The sequence below is a fragment of the Tamandua tetradactyla genome, chromosome 6 (assembly GCF_023851605.1).
Source record: "Tamandua tetradactyla isolate mTamTet1 chromosome 6, mTamTet1.pri, whole genome shotgun sequence".
NCBI classification, from domain to species: Eukaryota; Metazoa; Chordata; class Mammalia; order Pilosa; family Myrmecophagidae; genus Tamandua; species Tamandua tetradactyla.
Window position 1 is genome coordinate 44,468,240 of NC_135332.1, and position 19,416 is coordinate 44,487,655.

A 19,416-nucleotide genomic window follows, 5' to 3' on the forward strand; every position below is an offset into this window, starting at 1 on the left:
GCTGAAACTAACTCAGGCATAATCTGTATCAAGAAGGTGAGAAAACTGAGACCCACAGAGAAGGCATTTGAACTTAAGTTGCCTTTTGGACAGATAACAAAATTCACCTTTTTCTACCTTTTATATCTCATGTGGAACATTAAATGTTCACTTTTAATTAGATACTATCAAAAATAATTACCATAGTAATTTTAATTCATATTAGAGTCTTATGACAAAACATACTTAAGGAAGGAGCAGAAAATACATGTCTTAAAAGGTATATATTTAAACCGTAAGGCAATGCAATATCTGACTTAATTTGTGCCATTTGGAAAGAACATGCAAAAAAAAAAAAGCCAGTGCCTTTCCACATTATATTATCTGACAGATATTATGTTCCATTGCCAAGTGTCATATGATCTCATAAAAGAGCTCAAAACAATTTTCATAACAGCTGAAAAACTTTTTTTTGTGCTTGAATTAAAAAATGGCTGAGCAAACTTACCTCAACCTTTCTTAAAAAGCAATAAAAATGTAAGAAAAATAATATTTTTAGAACAAAAACCTTTCATCTCAGAGGTAATTAATTTGAAGATGTTACTAAAGATCGTAAACAGTAAATCTGAACAGGGGAATTATTTTTCCCTATATTTATATACATGAAACCACAGTAATTTTACACATATACACAAAGTAATTTAATAAGCATACCCAAATTCTAAAAACATGAAATGGAACACATACAAGTCAGTGGTATTTAAGAAATGGGGCAAAGGATTAATTTGTTGGTATGGAAATTAAGCAAGTTGGCCTACTATAGTTCAGAAACCTTGCCCATTAATCACGTGAATGAATGTTGAACTCTGATGCGCCGCACTTCACCTCATCTTCCGGTGTCATCTGTCGTTGTCCTGATGTTCATTATTGCTTCTAGTTGGAGCTGTAAAGTTCCTTGACATACAGTACTAGGTCACATTCTTTTACAGTGAAATCTTAAAACTTAAGACATGCACAAAAATGCTCGCAAGTACTTCCTTTTGTTTAAAGGCTATCTTTAGGATGTATTTTTGAAAGGAACCTAGAAGCCCTCCATAAGTTATTGCTTTGATAAGCCAGTTGCTACATTAGGGTTTTCAAAGACAATCAGTCTCACAGGGCCTCAGTTTGCTATCGATGAAATGAGTCAAAATACTAATCAATTTGATGAGAAATCTCTAACAGTCATTCAGAAGGAATTCTAAGAAAAATATATGCATTCCCAAAGAAGAGTATTAGAAATTCAATTAGCATTAGAAATTCAACTAGTTTTAGTAATTCCATGATAAAAATTATCTTTCAGAATTAGCCTCAATATTTGTGTAAGTTTGAAATTGCTGTGCACCTCAGAAAATCCATGTTCTTTAATCCTGATTCAATATTGTTGCATGGGATCTTTTTGATGAAGCTGTTTCCATTGGAGATGTAGCCCACCCAATTATAGGTGGGTCTTTTTGATTAGGTGGTTTCCATGGAGATGTGTCTCCACCCATTCAAGGTAGGTGGCTTACTTGAGTCCTTCAAGAGGGGACCATTTTGGAAATAGCTTCAGAGCTGACAAAGACAGAGACCTTTGGAGATGCAGAAAGGAAACACTCCCGGGGAAGCAGGGAGAGAAATTTAAAATGAGAAGCCTGGGAGAGAAAGGTAGCAGATGCTGCCATGTGCTTTCCCAGCTGACAGAAAAAACCTGAACATCAGCCCTTTCTTGAGTCAGCCCTTTCTCTGGATGCCTTAGTTTGAACACTTTTATAGCCATAGAATTGCAAACATGTAACTTAATAAATTCCCTTTAAAAAGTCAACCCATTTCTGGTATTTGCATCTCCAGCAGCATTAACAATATTTTTCTAATGAGGGATCCAATTTGATTTTGAGGATCATTTTAGGTAAAGACTTATAGTCAAATATGCTCACTTAGAATTGGTTAAAGGAAGGAAAGCAAACTATAATTTAAAATAAAACTATCTTACCACATATTACATAATATATCTTTCTCCATATTTGCAATTCTATCTCGCTAGCCCTGAAAAGATTCAGATTAGTTTTTTGAAGCCCTTGATGAAAAACAGGGCAAGCACAAATTATGGATGCTTATATGTAATAAATGTTATGCAGCTCTTTTCTGCTGAAGATCTCAAAGAACTTAAATATTCTCCCATTTTCAGAGAAAGATTGGTGGCAAGGGCCATTAGTCCCTTTACATAAGTTGAACAATCAGTACACAGACCATGGTCTTGTTTTACAGATATGCTTTTCACAAGACTATTTCACAGCTCAACTTCAGTATACTACAATACAAATATATGTCTTTTCCAAACATAACTAAAAGACCGACACCAACTCAATTTCCATACCCAGCATGGAAAGGCAAACTGATTTCAAAAGAATGAAGCACAATAAAGTACATCCAAATTAGCTTCACATTCATGGAGTTATTCTAAGGTTAAATTGATCAAAACAACATATACAAGTCTAATGTTAAATTAGGAAAATATTTGGATTCTGTGTTTATGAGAAAAGGTCAATTCTTTACTCACCAAAGTCCATAAAAACAAACACTCTCTCCATCACAAAGTTTCAGAGCTCAATGTGTTCCTCTACAATTCAAGTCCAGGATAACCCAAGTAATTCCTTTGAGAGCATGGAAAATACTCTCAAAATATATTCAAGTGGGGCGGGGTGCAAGGGTAGTTCAGTGATAGAAGTCCCACCAGCCATGCGGGAGACCCGGGTTCGATTCTCAGCCCATGCACTTCCCAAAACAAAAGAAAAAACAAATAAAAACAAAAATTCAACAAATGGTACTGCAAATAGGGGATATTCTCATGGAAAAAGAACAAAATGTGACCTCTGCCATACAGCATACAAAGAAAAAAATAGATAACCAAGTGAATTAAGATATAGGGTTGTGGTGCTTTTTCTAAAACAAGAGGTCCTTTGGGTTAAGAGGTCCAACCTAAGAACTGTCAAACTGGATCTACCAATTAATTTCTTCCAAATTTCTAGGCTTAAATAAGCTTAACAACATCTCTGCTCTATCTAGCTCCTAAAGGTTTATTTTTTTGGTACTCAATTAGAAATTTCAAAGGATTATAGCAATATATAAGTGAAAAACACAGCAAAATGATGAGATTTTTTTCAAACTGGCTAGTAGTATAAGATATTTGTCATATCACTTCCCCAACAGTTTCTGTATGTTTGAAACATTCCCTAATAAAAATATTAAAGAGATGCTCTTACTTTGGTGGTACTGGACATCAGCATGTTATCATCAACTAAACAACAATTAAATACGGACACGCTAGGAGGGCTGAGTAGTTACAGAACTGAACTCCACCATCCCTACCATTTCACCCCTGAGAATATAAAGCAGAACTGAAACCAAGATATCAGACTTTGTTTCCTCCTTGATTATCCTTTTCCCAAATAAATAGTTTCCCCTAAACATGTATATATGTGCATGATGTAAGGTTCAATAGCTCTCTATCCAAAGGGTTAAAATACATTTGCATGTATGAGGAATACTACACAAAGCCTATCCTACCAAGTGAAAAACAGCGAAGGTACCACTGGATTTGCTTCATTAAACAAGGGCCATTCTTGAGGCTCATTTGAATGCTAAGCTGCTGAGAAGGAAAAACCCTGACACCTAGCGCCCATCTGAAAAAATGAAACCTTGGAGCTATCACAATTCTTTGGTGTTGGTAGAATATATGGAGGGGGCCATCAAATTGCATTCAATTTGGAATATACTTTTCTCCTAGAAAATTTTTAAGGAAAAAAAATCATACAATGTAAGAATTTCAGTTTCTGATTACCAATCCTTTTATGAGTATACAACCTGTACCTAATTATTATAATTGCTTTAAGTACAGCACCTTCTTCTCATCTCAATTTTCATTATAATGGGAGTGATGAGAGAATATGGATGGGTTCATATTGTTAAAAAACCCATGTGCTAAAATGGTGAGGAAAACAGGGCCCTATTAAAAATTGGTCCTATGAAATCTTTCACCATTGCCCAATTTATAGATTTCTGATATAGTTCACAAAGCTGCAAAAACGATATATAATAAAGAATATTAATACCTTATTTTAGAACAAATAAGAACATAATCTTAAAAAGGCTAGTATTTTCTTTGTCCTGTTAGGCAAAGTTAAGTTGTTCTCTGTCAAGTCTATTATAGCCCCTGCCTTGATCTTAGTCTGAGCCTTTTAATAATGGGATTTAGTGAGAAAAGCAGCTGCACCAGATTGTGAACTGTTACTCAAAATGTTTCCACCTACAATTACAGCTTCCACTGAGTGATCAAAACAGGTTAGCAAACAGCCAGGAAAATGAAAACAATTCCTCCAAAATAAAAAAGTGGTAAAATAGAACTGTAGGTTAGATGCATCTCTCAACAGCACACAGTCATCTAGCTGTGTATTTACATACAGTGCCCATCATTGTAGCATCATAGCAGCTAGAAATGAAGTCAATTTAGTTTATGCTGCAATTACATTTTCCTCTATTTTCATCTCTTCTTGAAACTATTTAAAAAATTCCTAGACATCTCATCTTTGGAGCTATTTTCAAATAACATAGTTCAAAGATTTGGTCTATGTCTTTTATTATTATTATTATTCCTACTCTAAATTCATACAAAACACAGTGCCATTCAAATCTGACAATGAGAAAAATGTATTCACCTATACCTTTCATCATGCCATTAGGTAGCATTCCTTCAGTTACATCTTCCTTTGTGGGGAAGGGACAACTAGGGAAATAGAAAAGAGAAAGTAGCTAACACCACATCAGAAAAACACTCTTTCTCCTGCCTTTAACATGGACACAAATGTTCACAATGCAGGTCACATCTCTGCTGAAATAGCCAATATTCTTCCTCAAATGGCAAGCAAGTTACCTAAAACTAAACGGAACTGAATTCTTCCAAGTCTTGGTCCTATCACCATTTTACCTATTTACTGTCCTAAAGAAAAAACAGGGAAGACAGCTTGGCCACCCACATAGCCGATGGTCTGATAAGTGAAGGTTTTCCGCTTTTGATGGTAGGAAAAGGCATGTCAATTTATGGAAAAACTCTGCAGGAATATCTTGCTTTATCTATGTGCTAGCTTTTAAACTGAGAAGCTCCAATCCTTCTAGGTAATGCAGTGTCACCTACAATGATGACCTGCTACAGCCATCACCTTTGGAGAACACCACATTATGATGATTTAATGTCTATGTAGCGTCAATGCATTTACATTGAGCCTTGGCTCTCAGAACATTAACTGGTCAATTTTTTATTTTTTTTTTAATAAAACTATTTCTCAAGGCTCTGTTCAGAGGCCCATTCTGTTTGGGACAGGACAGATTTGCTCCAAATCTCATCAACATAAGCTCTTTTCTTTTCCCTCACATCATTCTTGAGATAATATGTAGAGGGCCAGTTCATGACAAACTTGTCTCTTTAGCCAAAGAAAATTAAACTGCAATAGCTGAAAGTCAACTTGCCCTAATAAAACTGGGCTCAGCAGGGAAAAATACATTCTACTGACACGTCATCATTTCTTAGGTGGCGTTTCCTCTCAGAGTTTTGATGCTGAAACTCCATCCTTGGAACAGTCAGTCTCTCAGTGGACATGTTCCATTGTATGTTTAAAACTACTGGTAACAGAGTTTGATATTAATACCCCAACCTCAATCCTGTTGCATAGTGCCCTATAATCTAGCTTAGGTCACTGACAGACTTCACCAGCCATTCTGGGGATTAGACACCAATCACTTGCAAAAGAACATCAGTCTCACTTCTCCTAAGCTCAAAGACTAAGAAACAGAAAGCTAACACTCAGCCTCAATTCTGGTCAATCATCTGAAGAAGAGGAAAATAAAACAAAGAAAAGAGGCAACTAAAGAGGGAATTGTATAGAAAAAGAAACACACACATACAAAAAAGCCAGCCTCCTTTTGCAAAAATCTTTTCAACAAATACTATTAGCTTCCTAAGTTTCAAGTTTATTAGCGCTCTGGGCAAAGGAAAACATAATGGTGCTCATACCAAATCTGCTATTAACAGTTGATAGTCTTATGCAACTGTTTAAGACATCCTTTTTCGATCAAGGTTTGTTAGGTCTTAAAAGGGTTAAAAAAAACCTTTAAATTTTTTTTATTCTTCTTCTTGTTCGTGTGTGTCTGTGTGTGTGTGTGTGTGTGCACGCGCACGTGTGCGTGTGTGGTCTTTGGGAACAGAGTCCTGTATAATAAGACTATTTGTATTCATACTGGCAGAGTAAACACTACATGTTCATGCCCAGGCAGCTCTGTGCTTGTAATTTCAGCAAGAACAGAGCTTTGTCCCTCTGGGACTTAACTATTCCCCTAGTCTCCATTCGCTCAAACACAGAATGAGGCTGGAGAGAAAGCAGGAGAGAAAGATCATGGCAAGAGGTTTCACACAACACTGCAGCTAGCTTTCACGTGGCCAAAAAATCTCATTTTGTGTTTTAATTACATTAGTTAAAACTGTTTTTCTCTCAGCCCCAGGTTCACGAGGATGCCTACCATTCCTGAAGACTATTTTGTTTAATGAATCAGAATTTAAGACCAACATAAAGAAGCTTTTCTATGCTGTTGAGGGGCTCACTAAGCAGATGCTACAGACAGTGGCATAGACCTCTGTTTCAACTTTGTATATTGACGAGTATATATATCAACTCTCGTCAAAATTCTATGCATTCTTCCTCCCTATCCTCTTGTGTCTGCAATTTGTCAAGGTGTTAGATTAGAACTCCTACAAGTCTGATATTTTCCATCTGGTCCAATTCTTGCAACCTCTTAATACCAAATCATTTATTCTTAGCATCCACTAGTGTACTTACTGAAACAGCCATATACCTTTAACATACAGGAACATTTTTTGAGAAAAAAGAAATAGAAAAAATTGTATATGATAACCAAAGGTCTGCCCGGCCTGTTTATGGTGAATACCCAGGTAATGATTATTCCTTCTAAGGAATGAGATTTATTTAGGGATTACATCTAGGTTGAAATAAAAACCAGTAGGTATTGTTACTGATATCATTGTTGTAACAGTATCGTAAGAGCAAAACTAAAACAGGTAAGAATCTCAAAGCAGAGAGGTTATAAGAGTATAGACCAGAACTTGACTTTGTATCATTAATAACACTGCACCATATGAGAAAAGACTCCAAGGCTAGAAAATGCATTCTTGGATAGCCATCAAGAAATGGGTTCTCTGTTACTTTCTTTTATGTTTAAATCCCTGATCTTGACTGAGCCCCTTTAAGAGCAATACATTTACCATGCTCACAACAGCATTAGATCAAATGAGCTGAGCATGGAAAAGATACCAAAAAAATGCACATTAGTAAAACAGAGGCCCCCAAATAAGAAAAAAACATCAAGCAAACAATATTTTAAAAGCTTTTATTATAGAAAATTGCAAAATTTCAAGCATATACAAAAATAGAGAAACAAATATGTACCCTGTACTTACTGCCTAGCTTCAATCATCAACTCATGACCAATCTTGTTTCATATATAACCCCACCCTTCCCCCAATTATTCATGGCAAATACCAGCCATGAGATCATTTGAGCTACAATATTTTATGTATATCTAACAGAAAATAATACTTTTTTTTTGTAAAAGCAAAATTGTAATAGCATTACCAGACCTACAAAAATTAACAATAACTTCTTACTATCCAATCAATGCTATCTCTTCCTAAAAAATTCTAACTATAAGACTACTATGCTGTCTATGCTACTTGGGTCTTATTAATGTTATTTAATGACCATCCCCATGGAAAGCTAGTACTAGTGGGCACAGAGATAAAGGGCAAGGGGAAGGGAGATTCAACTACTTGCCTCATTTCCTCCTGGTAGTCTGTTCATATGGACCAGCTGACCTTGATCATCCAACACTAGCTCGGTATACGTCAGCATGTCAGAAGGCAGAGGTGGTGATGGAAGGAATGCTTGAGTGGACATAGACTCCCAGAGTTTGATCAGGGACTAGTAGAGGAGAAAAGTTTGATTAGTCAGCAACAATTAATATTTCAGTATGGAAAACAATGAATATGAAGCTTAGGTTAATCTGGCTTTGTTCTTTCTTTTCTTAAGTGTTCTGCTTAGAGTCTAAGGATTAGACTAAATTTTCCAGCCCCTGTTTTCTGTTAAAACAAAATTATAAAACATAATAGCCTTGCCAAAATCAAGCACTTTTTCAATAAAGTCAAACTATTGAATGATTCCGAATTAGTACTAGAGAATTAACAAACACAACAGACCTAGCAGTGTGCAAGGAAACCAAAACTAAAGTAGCATCAACACTTTACACACACACACACAAAAGGGAGTGGGGGAGGACCCCGGAGAAACTTGCAATAAAACAGTAATTAAGAAAGTGACATGACACTCAAAGAAAATCCAGGAAGGCAAGAATTAAGTTTCTACTGGAGGCTTAGAGGAAGCAACTTTTTTCTGATATCTTTTCATAGCTATAGGGCCATACACAGGAATTAATTCACCAGAAGTATATGGCTATTTGCAACTGTGCAGATTAATTCTGCTCAAATTTGAGGAAACACACCCTTATCTATTTAAAAATCATTATGATTTCCATTTCCAATTTCATATAAATAAAATCAATAAATTTGAACTGAAGGAGTGAATTAGTTCAATTCTTTCTTTGCTTGTCTCAAGATTTAAAAGCAAGATTTAAAGCCCAAATCACTCAAGATTTAAAGCAAGATTTAAAGCCCAAATCACTCATACATACTTACATGTTCTAATCACTGTGTTTATGTCTAGACTATAGGAAGAATTATATAGATTGGAATTTCTATTAATAACACTGGCATTGGCGTGTGTCATTGCCAGAATTAACACTCAAGTTTTAGGCTAACAATGCTGTAAAATGATAATACTCAATGAAGGCAGCTAAGCTTCTAGAGATGGAACTTGTAAGAAATGGTTTACATAAAGGGAATCTCTTGTATTTGTGAATAACAGAAGAATTATAGACAGACTATTTACCAAGAACACATATATTACTTTAATAAAATTCAAATGTGGCAATACTGGTAGAATTGGAACTTGGAACAATCCTATATTATAGATTTTTTTTGTAAGGACGAGTTGAGTATTCTTTTGACACTTTCTTCTTTATCTGTTGCTTTTTTTTTGCTGGTGATATATATTTTTTACTTTCAATTGATGGAAGAAAAATCTGCATCATAGGGATGATTCACCACATAGATCAAAGGAATTTATTTTCATACAGAGGATGAAATTTATAATGCCCTGTTTTTTTTCACTCTAGTTTTTACTTTCCATAGTATCTTTCCCATAAAAGAGTATAGCTCCCATAAAAGAACTTGTACTTTAAACTGTGTATCATGAACTCTATATCTATTTGTATGTGTTATCTGTATTGAGTCTCAGAATATCAACCTAGGCTATCGGCTAGAGACCTGGGTTATCCTGGAAAACAGGAAAATAAGAACTACAGTTTCACAGCTCTCTCTTCTTTTTTATTAGAGAAATTGTGTTTACAAAACAATCATGCATAAAATACAGGATTCCCAAGCAGGACCCCACTACCAACACCTTGCATTGGTGTGAAACATTTGTTATTATAGATGATAAAGATTTTCAAAAAATTTATAATTGTTTTTTAACATTAGACCAGTTTACTTTGTTATAATTGATGTAAGATTATTAAAATAGTTCTATCTATCCTCCATTATTTACAGTAGGTGTATTTTTTTCAATTATTATTAACATCTTGCCATACATTTATTATAACCCATGAAAGAACATACTTGTACTACTAACTATAGTCCACCATCTATAACAGGGTTCACTGTGCTGCAAAGTCCTATGTTTTATCCTTTAATTTTTATTCTAGCAATATATATCCTAAAGTTTCTGTTTTTAAACATTCACCTATATAGTTCAGTGCTGTTGATTACACTCACAATAATATGCTTCCATCACCCCCATCCATTTTGAAAACTTTACCATCAGCCTAAATAGAAATTCTGTACATAGTTTTTTTTTTTTTTAAATATCCATAATTTGAATATAGACTTAGGAACTATAAATCTGAATGCAATTCCTCACACAGGTCATTGTAAACTACCAGCACTGGCACATGGTCTAAGTTTACAGTTTACTCAACAGAGGCTTCTAGTGAATTCCTATTAATTCATAAAGAACCATCCTATATCTAGGTTGGCAATCCTAGACTAAGATTGAAATGAGAATAGCATCAACACTACTTTCTGTCCCATGGAAATAGTCCCTGTCTAGTCAAAGCTGCACTTGACAGAAATTCAGGAATATCTTGCTTCCCTGGTATATGTCAGACCCTTCCCAGTTAGCCACCTTTACCTGCCGAAACATCTCTGGGATATCATATATGTATGTTGTCCCTAAGGATTGTGCCTGGAACCTCTTTGATTGAAGTAGGTCTTTGGTCACATATGGAGTGTTGATTAACATTCCATGCAGAGGTCCCTGTTTGTCTCCATATGCCTGAAACATGATCTGTAGGACAAAGAGAATGGCATGAGAAGTTAAGACAGAGTAAAAAAATCAGACAGCTGCTGAAAGGAGCTGTTTTCACAGATATTATTTCTTAAAACACATTTTTGGTAGGCTAAGTAGTTAAGACAAGCCTCTTAACAATAAGTACTTGGTGTTCTCACTTCTCTATAAATTAACCAACTCCAAAAACAAAAAAGGTATATAATGATCATATATCATAGCCTGCTTTCACTTCTGGATTAGTTGACAAGAAAGTACAGCATACATTTCACATTTCAGAGACAGACTAAGAATTCTTACCTTCTAAAGTGACCCTGAACTCACCTTCTCAGAGAAGAAGTTTATGAACTAACCAGTTTGAGCAGTCCTGGTATTTAAACTGAGGAAAGCTACAAACTTAAGGTAATTCTATTCCTCAATGGTAGAAGCTCAGGTCAAGTCTCTACCATATCATCTGTAAAGTCTACTTGATTAGAATGTGCTTCAAAATATCATTAGCCACAGAGATTTCTGCCAGAAGTGGATTTCAGTCATACATCTAGCTAGCTAATTCTTAATCATATATCTAGCTAGCTAATTCTTAACTGGCAAGATATAGCATGGAGTATATAAGAGTAGGTATAGGCGCACACACACACACACACACCCATACACATATATTTTCTCCCAGTAAAGTATAGCTATAACTAGTGAATAGCTCCTGCAATACCTATCTTGTATATAATGAAATCACCACACCAGTCTTTAATTATTTTACCTCAAATATTTCTAGATAACTCCATATATTTAGTTTTACTTGCTTATGAATATTTATAAGGGATGCTATTATTTTAATTCAGTTAATACTTAGAGTGCCCAGAGGTTGTATGACACTAAACTAGGCACTTTATGAATATATTGAACGCCATTCCCAACACAATAAATACAAATAGAGACTGGGATATAAGGGTATGCTTGTATACCCATATATTTTTTCGGGCCTAAAAATATATAATCACAAATTTATCATTATCACTAGATTTGCTGACCTGATGCAGAAGCACAGGAACAGAATTAAGTAATTTCCTAATCCTGGATACAAATCCTTTCTCCCAGTCAGGTGAGTGAATTCCTAATCCTAATTTACCTTAGAGGAATAAGTCTTCTGCACACTTTTTAATAAGGTTCTATTCTGGGCAAAATTTTTCTTAGGCTGCTTAAAACCACACAGAATGGGGGCTCCCTAGTTCTCTTCCATGGGATCACAGGAGAAAGTCACTATATAAGAGGTAGACATAGTAATGTTTTAAGAGGTTCAAAGTATTGAGTGAAGCAAGGATATTAGTATGAAAAAACTGGACTCAGAAGAGATAAGATGAATCAAAACAAAGAAAAAAGGAGTAAAAGCAGAAGGTTCTTGGAATTGCATTCCTGTCGATTAACAGAGAAGACCTGTGTGTACAGAATTGGAGACTCAATTTTGCCAAGCTATAGAATAATATATGCTGGTGTGGTTAAGCAACATACCCATGTGCAATGAGGAGGTGGGTAGGAGAAAATCCACCAGTTGCATACATTGCTGGTGGGAATTGAAAACAAACCACTGCTTTGGCAGCTTCTTATAAAGTTAAGCAGACACTTACTATGACCCAGCAATTACTCTTATGTATTTATCCAAGAGAAATTAAAACATATCCATATACAGATTTGTACTAGTCCCAAACTAGACAAAAAACCAAATGTCCATCAACTGGGGAACGTATATGAAATTTCTGTTATATCCACACAAATATTACTCAGCAATGAAAAGGAATGAACCTTGCAACATCGGTAAATTTCATAAACATTATGCTGAATGAAAAAAGCCAGACACAAATAGTACATAATTGTCTGATTTCATTTATATGAAATTCTGAAACAGGCAAAACTAATGTATAGTGACAGAAAGGAGATCAATAGTTGTCTAGGAGAGGATTAGTGTCTCTATCTCTAACCGTAGAAAGGAATGAAAGAACTTTTTCAGGGTGATGAAAATGCTCTCCTTCATGATTGTGTTACAAGGATGTATACAATTTTCAGAATTCAGTGAATTGTACACATAAAATGTATGCATTTTAAGTATAAATTAAGACTCAATGAAGGTGACTTAAAAATGCATTATTTTTCCCTTCTGCTACACATTGGAAATTGATTCACTTATGCAATGAGTTACTCTTCACACTGACTCTGTGACATCAGTATTCATTATAATCTACAACACAAAGACTATACAAAGAAAAGTAAAAAAATAAAATTCAAGCCAGTCAACCCTGCTCCTTATTGGCAGACTGAATAAAGAATGTGCTAGGGCAAGACACTGACAGCAATGGATAAGAGTGGAAGCCTCTAAATGATCTGTGAATTTCAGCCATGTTAGTGTCACTTTCTACTCTCATGAATATAGTAAAGTACATATATGTTTTATAAGTTCAAGAAAATATGCACAAGTTTTATATATCAAACATCTTTCACCAGAGGCTGTTGAAAGGACTTCTCTCTTGGAACTCAACCTCTCACTCAAATAGTTTGCTCCCTTAGAAACCTGTACTAATTTTATGAAGGTACTTATACCATGAAGAAGCTAATCATTTATTGGTCTTCCACTGTAGTGTAAATTTCATGAGGATAGAGATCACTTTTTTATCCATAGTTCCAGACATATTATAGGTGATCAATAAATATTGCGCTGATTTGTTAATCTGTTAAGGAATGAAGGAAAAACATGGTTCTGTATATCTTAAATTCATATAATAATTCACTGAAGCAAACAAAAGAAGAAAAATAAGTTGGCAAAAAGCATCAAGTAGGTAGTACAAGCACCAGAACTGGGATGGGAGGCTGATCTTTTTGTTGGCTCCTCCTCTAGTCATTGACTTTTAAGTGAGTACCAATGTGGCTGAAGAGCCCGAGGAAGACCTTCCTTCAACGCTTCCTAGATATGCAAGACCTGTATAAAAGGAGTTCCCCTTAGGCTAAAGGTGGCTCATTCAACTTTTTTCAAATATTTATTGAGAGTACTGAGAGCTTATTTTGTGCCAGGCATAGTACTAAACTCTGATTGAAGGCATCTGTGCCTTTCATGCCCCTATGTTACCACTAGCCAGCATAAGGGAAATCTAAGAGATTTCTAATAAAAGTAAGGGAAAAAAGTAGTTATGAAGAACAAACATATTTATCAAAAACATTAAAATCTCAAGTGGCCATCTTATTTTTCTCAAGAACAGACTTGCCTTGAAGCCACTGTAGAACTTAATTAAAAAATCCCTGCCCATGGAAAGCTTTGATTGAAAATATCTTTAAGGTTGTCTTGAAAAACATCAAACACAACAAAAATTATCAAATATTCTTTCTCTTGCTTACCCCTTGTGCTCAGGCACTCACTTTCTATTTTACCTGTTCACTTCTCACGGGATAAATTTCTCTGGCCATCTAACTGAGAATCAAAGAACAAAATGAAAGGTCACTCTGACAACTGTCCAAACTCAGATTTTAAAAATTCATCTTCGAAAAACTGACAAAAATGTCAATTCCTACTTCTATTCCCAGATTTAAAAGGATATCCATGGAAACAAGGGACACAATCGCTTCCTGGTACCAAATGCATATAACATACTCAAAGACTTGTTTTTATATATAGAACTAAACTTGTCCTTTAATAAAAATGAATTACTAAGTTCTGGCCAAAGAACTAGAATAACATCCCAGTTCATAAAAAGATATGAGCAATGGTGAGCCAATCTAATCCCAATCTAATAGCAAATAGACCAAATATTTAAAAACTACAGTGGTAAAACAAATTAAAAGGGAATTCTCTACTATCACAGATTCCGTCTCCTTAGTCACTTTCTTTTCATTCTACTTAAAAAAATGGGTTAAAAGTTGTTGCTTAGCTCTTTTGTAGACATGTAAGGAGAATAACAAAAGAAGAACATTTTGAAGGAAAGATGATGTGTACACAGAATAACATAACAGGTAAATATGATAAAGCCATTGCTTAATATTGTTCAAGCTATACTGGAAAGTTGATGATGTATTCTAACAATTTTCCTTTCTTTATCTGCTAATGATTGATCTAACTAGTTGGAAACAGAAAGAAGGACAAATCTGAATAAAGGCCCAAGAGCTCTTTAAGAGAGCCTTATCTTGCAAAATTACCTCTGGAATAGTGTTTGCTTGGCCATCTGTGAGTGCTCATCAATACGTGATAAAACAAAGAGGGTTTCAAAACATCCATGATTAAGAACACAGGTACATCTTATAAGGCAAATAAAATTTTTCAAATTCATTCAGCCATTTAAACTGAGGATAACCCCAGTAGGCGAACCAGTGGGATTTGAGAGTTTAGGTCTTTCATAACAAGGACAAGGATGAGTAGCTTAACTGTAGGGCCAAAAAAAATTTTGAGGCACCTGCTTGACTACTGTACCTGTGCTGTCCTGGAGTCAGTTACTTCCTTGTACAGGCTTATGTCCAAGTAATAGCCAGACTCGTTTGTCAGGAAGAGGCGGATGGGAATTGCTTTTCCAGTTGGTGTCAGACGAATGTTGATTTTCAGTTCTGCCTGGAGGACGCGCAATTTCCACAGCCGACTTCCATAGCGCATTACCATGCTCCGCACAGATTCCTCAATCTGACACAGAAACGTTACCAAGCACAAAACTTAAATATCTTGTAACTAGGACCTGCTTCAGGAACCCATTTTTGGGAAAAGAGGAATGGAAAAAGATGGTGGTCTGGAGTTGTAAACCATATATATTTCATACAAAAAGTGGTCAATTTCTCCCTAGCCCTACAAATGCTGCCTGGCATTTGAGAGGTGTTTGCTTACAGCACCCAAATCTGCAATTCCTTCTCCTTTCCCACTTCTATTCATACTTTAGTTTATATCAAAGATCTGCAATTTCTAAAATTACAAGCCACAGGATTTAAGAGAAAGCCCCCAAATAATAATAATAAAATCCCTAGTTAAATAGCTATTAAGCAGCATTTCTATGCATGGTAACTGTGTTTCATTGCACTTACAGGAACTTAAATCACATAGCAATTATAACCATAAGCCTTTTTCTGTACAATCTTATTAAACTTTATAATTTATGCTTCTTGGTAAATTGCATAAGTTAAAGAAAGCAATTTGTAGGTGGTGCTAAAAGGTTCTGTTTGAATAGAGACCTAGAGCTTGGTCACTGCCAAATCCAACTGGGATTTAAGCAGATGGGGCAGACACTTCCTGGTTTCTCTAAACTTTATACCAAGACATTTGGGCACTCCTAGTTTTCATAGTTATGAGAGTTATTTTAAATTACATGGACTTAGAAGACATGATTTTTCTTTACCAATACACTAACATGAACCTCCCTCACCCTCACCCCAATATAGCTGCAAACTGCTAGGACAAACTACTCAAAATTAATATTTTCTTAAATGAAATATCTTTTGGAAATATCTTTTTCAACTTTCTAGAATATATCAAAAACAACTCATGAAACCCTCCTCTTGTGGTTCTTCAGCATTTTAAACCACAAACTTAGTATGTGACACTCTTGCAGCATGTTTTTTGCACCGCAAAATTTTAGGTTAGAATGGATTTCAAAGAGTTAACTTCTCTATTCCCAAAAGACATCTATTCATTCTTTCCTTGGGGATACCAAAGTGTACAATCTCTATATACATAAAATTAATTATTTTCTCTGATAGAAAAGCAGTCAGGGCCTATGGATGTTTAGAGTAGAAGAAGGGAGGCTGATATCAAAGAGTCATGGAGAAACAGTAATTAAAATGTAAATACATATATAAAGTTCAAGCCATGTTTTATGTCTTCTAGCTTCATCAGCCTAAGCATTTTAAGAATGCTTAGAAGTTTTACTTAACCTAGATGATGAGACTTGAGAGTCAATGAGTAATCCTGTTCATTACGATCCAGACAGACAAAAATGATCCACCATTAACTTGAAGTCTTGAAGAAAAAAATAAAATTAATTCTCAGTTTTTAGATACTAGGTTCAAAATGCAAAAGTCCATCTCTGTAGTTGATCTTGAGAAAGGGAGATACTGATTGTCCCATGCCAAATTCTACAGTAGTAAGAGGTTAGAGTGAGCAGAGACAGAGAAGACTGTTTTTATTAGATAAAAGGTCAAGAACAGAATCACCTTGTTTTCCTTCCTTAAGTTATATGGAATACATTTTGGAATAGAGCCATGGGGAAGAAAACATACATAACACATGTGATATCCCTTATCAATCAAATTTTTTCCTTGTGGAAAAATACTAAAGTAAAATGTTAGATACTTTGGGAAGGTGTATTACCTTGTTATAGCTACCAGGTAAGTAAAGTTTAGTTTACAGAAATGGTAATTCATTCAAGTGGTGCTCACGTGAACTGCAGAGTTCAAGTAAGTTTGCCAAGGTGCCCAATAACAAAATAAATTATTCCAGATGAGAAACCTTAGGGAATCATGTAAAACAGGATCACCATCATGCACCATGACAAATATCATAAAACAGGTACCAAGCTAGGCAAAAAAAGACTTATGCTTTTCTACTGCTTTTAAATAACCTGTAAGATAACATCATACCGATTTCCAGCTTTGAGATCTGCTTTCAATGGTCATACCAAATTATCTATTCCAGCCCAGAAATCCAGTCTTACAGGCATTCTGCAAACTTTAAAGATTAAGGGCTTCAACTCCGCAAGTAAAATCATTATCCTCCCCCCTATGTGGGACATGACATCCAGGGGTGAAAGTGTCCCTGGCAACGTGGAATATGACTCCCAGGCATGAGCCCGGCCCTAGCACGGTGGGATCAACGATGCCTTCCTGACGAAAAAGGAGAAAAGAATTACAACAATAAGGTATCAGTGGTTGAGAGAGTTCAAATAGATTCGAGAGCCTACTCTGGAGGCTACTCTTACACTAGCTTCAGCTACATATTGCTATTTATCATGGTTTACCAAACCCCAATTAAAATCATTCCTGCCAAACCCTAAAGAACACCTAGGGCTTTATCTGAGCTTCTACAAAGGTTGCGTGTACTATGATTACTTTCTAGAAAACTACAACCTCCAAATGGGCTCCAAGGCCAAAGAAGTTCTGAAATTCAGAGAGGCCAGCCTTACCAGAACATCAACTACTTCCATTCCCCTATCCCATATTCTCAACAGCCTTTTCTAACATGAAAAAGTTAGAATGGGCATAGCCCAAATACTCCTAAAGAATGGGAGAAAGATCAAAGGAGAAGGTGGAGTTATAACAGAGAAGACAGGATTTAACAAATGAGTATGGCTGCTGAATCATTATATTGATATTTCTTTTAGCCTCCAATGTCTTGGAGCAACTAGAAGGAAAAACCTAAAATTGTGGCACTGTAACCCATAGCAAACTCTGAATTCTGTTTTATAACTAACTGCTATGGTGTGCTTTGAAATTTATTGCTTTTTTGTATATATGTTATTTTTCACAATTAAAAAAACCCACATCAGAGTCCTCATCACATATAGAGCAGTGTGCACTCAAACATCTCTAAGTGAATGTGGAGATTATATATATATATACAAACATATACAATAAATTTTAATAGGTATGCAGCACACAATAAAAAAAAATTAAGGGCTCAAAAAGCTGACCAAAAATAAAAATGTCCAAGTGAGAATAAACATGAATAAAATGTCCCTGCTTGTTCTTGCTAGGAGAGAAGTGGAGTAGAAACGTACTTTTGATGGGTCCATGATGACTGTGGGCACAAAGTTGAGGAAAATATGATTGCAGTCAGTGCGGACATTTGTATTGTTAAAAGCAACTTCTAATTCATCCATGGCTTCCAGGAGCAGCCGCTCTCCTTCATTTTGTAGATACTCAAAAGATGCTTCCTATGCAGGAAAAAGTCACCATCAACATTTATATATTTTAAAAGATGAATTAAAAAAAAATGGCTTTTATAATTATGTAAATAGTTGTAATTCATGATTCAAAAGAAATCTGGTGAAGATGCTATTTAATCCCCTCCCCAGAGTCATACACAGTCAGCCCAAAGACCACAGGGAATAAGGGCAGGCAGGGATCAGATAAAGAGTCCCTGACTACTCTATTTCTTGTCTCTTGATATATCATTTTCCTCCTATAGATAGAGATGTTGGACATCCCAAGAGCTGCAGCATCAACATGTTTACATTTCACATATGCCGTACAAAACTCTGTTTAGAAAAGAAATGCTGAAGAAAAGTTATGGCTATGGCATGCAGTAATAACTAATACACTAGCAAGTGCTTGGCGATTTACAGATACTATTAACCTTCTAGACACGTTTATAATGGAGTCATCTCTTTTCTAACTTTTCTCCTTAAACCCTCTGAGAGTTTTCTACTAGCATATTTCTCCTTTTCTCAGATAAGTCTTATCATACTTCCATTACCAAGAAATATCAAATTAAAGAATCAAAATCCCTTTATTGTTAAATGAAATGACTCTCAGATTCTGCTGGTTGTTAGAGAATAGGATGAAAGAGAACAAGAGTCTTGTTTCAAAGAATGAAGATATGATTTGAACCAATCCTGTTTTTCTGTCCCTTCCCTCAGAATAACTTCCCACTAAAAGTTCAGCACCTACCTTCGTGACCAGATCAGAATGTCTGATGATTGCCCGCACAAAGAACCTGTAGTCTGTCACTTCTGTGCCCACTTCTACCTTGGCTGCTCCAAGATACAGATGCATTTTATGATTAGCACATGGGATAGCAGTAAGGTCAAAATTTCTCATCCGGTTCAGCTCCAACTGAAAAGCCAGGGCAGGCTCCAAGTGACGATAGATACGATCCTCCTCAAAC

General features: G+C 35.5%; 1 protein-coding gene across 16 annotated transcripts in view; it reads right to left on the bottom strand.

Annotated features, from left to right (window-relative positions):
- ACACA (acetyl-CoA carboxylase alpha) overlaps positions 1-19,416 on the bottom strand; it is a 449,622-nt gene that overhangs the window by 90,629 nt on the left and 339,577 nt on the right. For all 16 annotated transcript variants that reach the window (XM_077165076.1, XM_077165070.1, XM_077165071.1 and 13 more), the window contains 5 exons: positions 19,200-19,415; positions 18,308-18,463; positions 15,025-15,228; positions 10,425-10,580; positions 7,896-8,042 (listed from right to left, as the gene is read on the bottom strand). In XM_077165076.1, coding sequence (XP_077021191.1) covers positions 7,896-8,042; positions 10,425-10,580; positions 15,025-15,228; positions 18,308-18,463; positions 19,200-19,415 — 879 coding nt within the window. The remainder of the gene's footprint in view (positions 1-7,895; positions 8,043-10,424; positions 10,581-15,024; positions 15,229-18,307; positions 18,464-19,199; position 19,416) is intronic.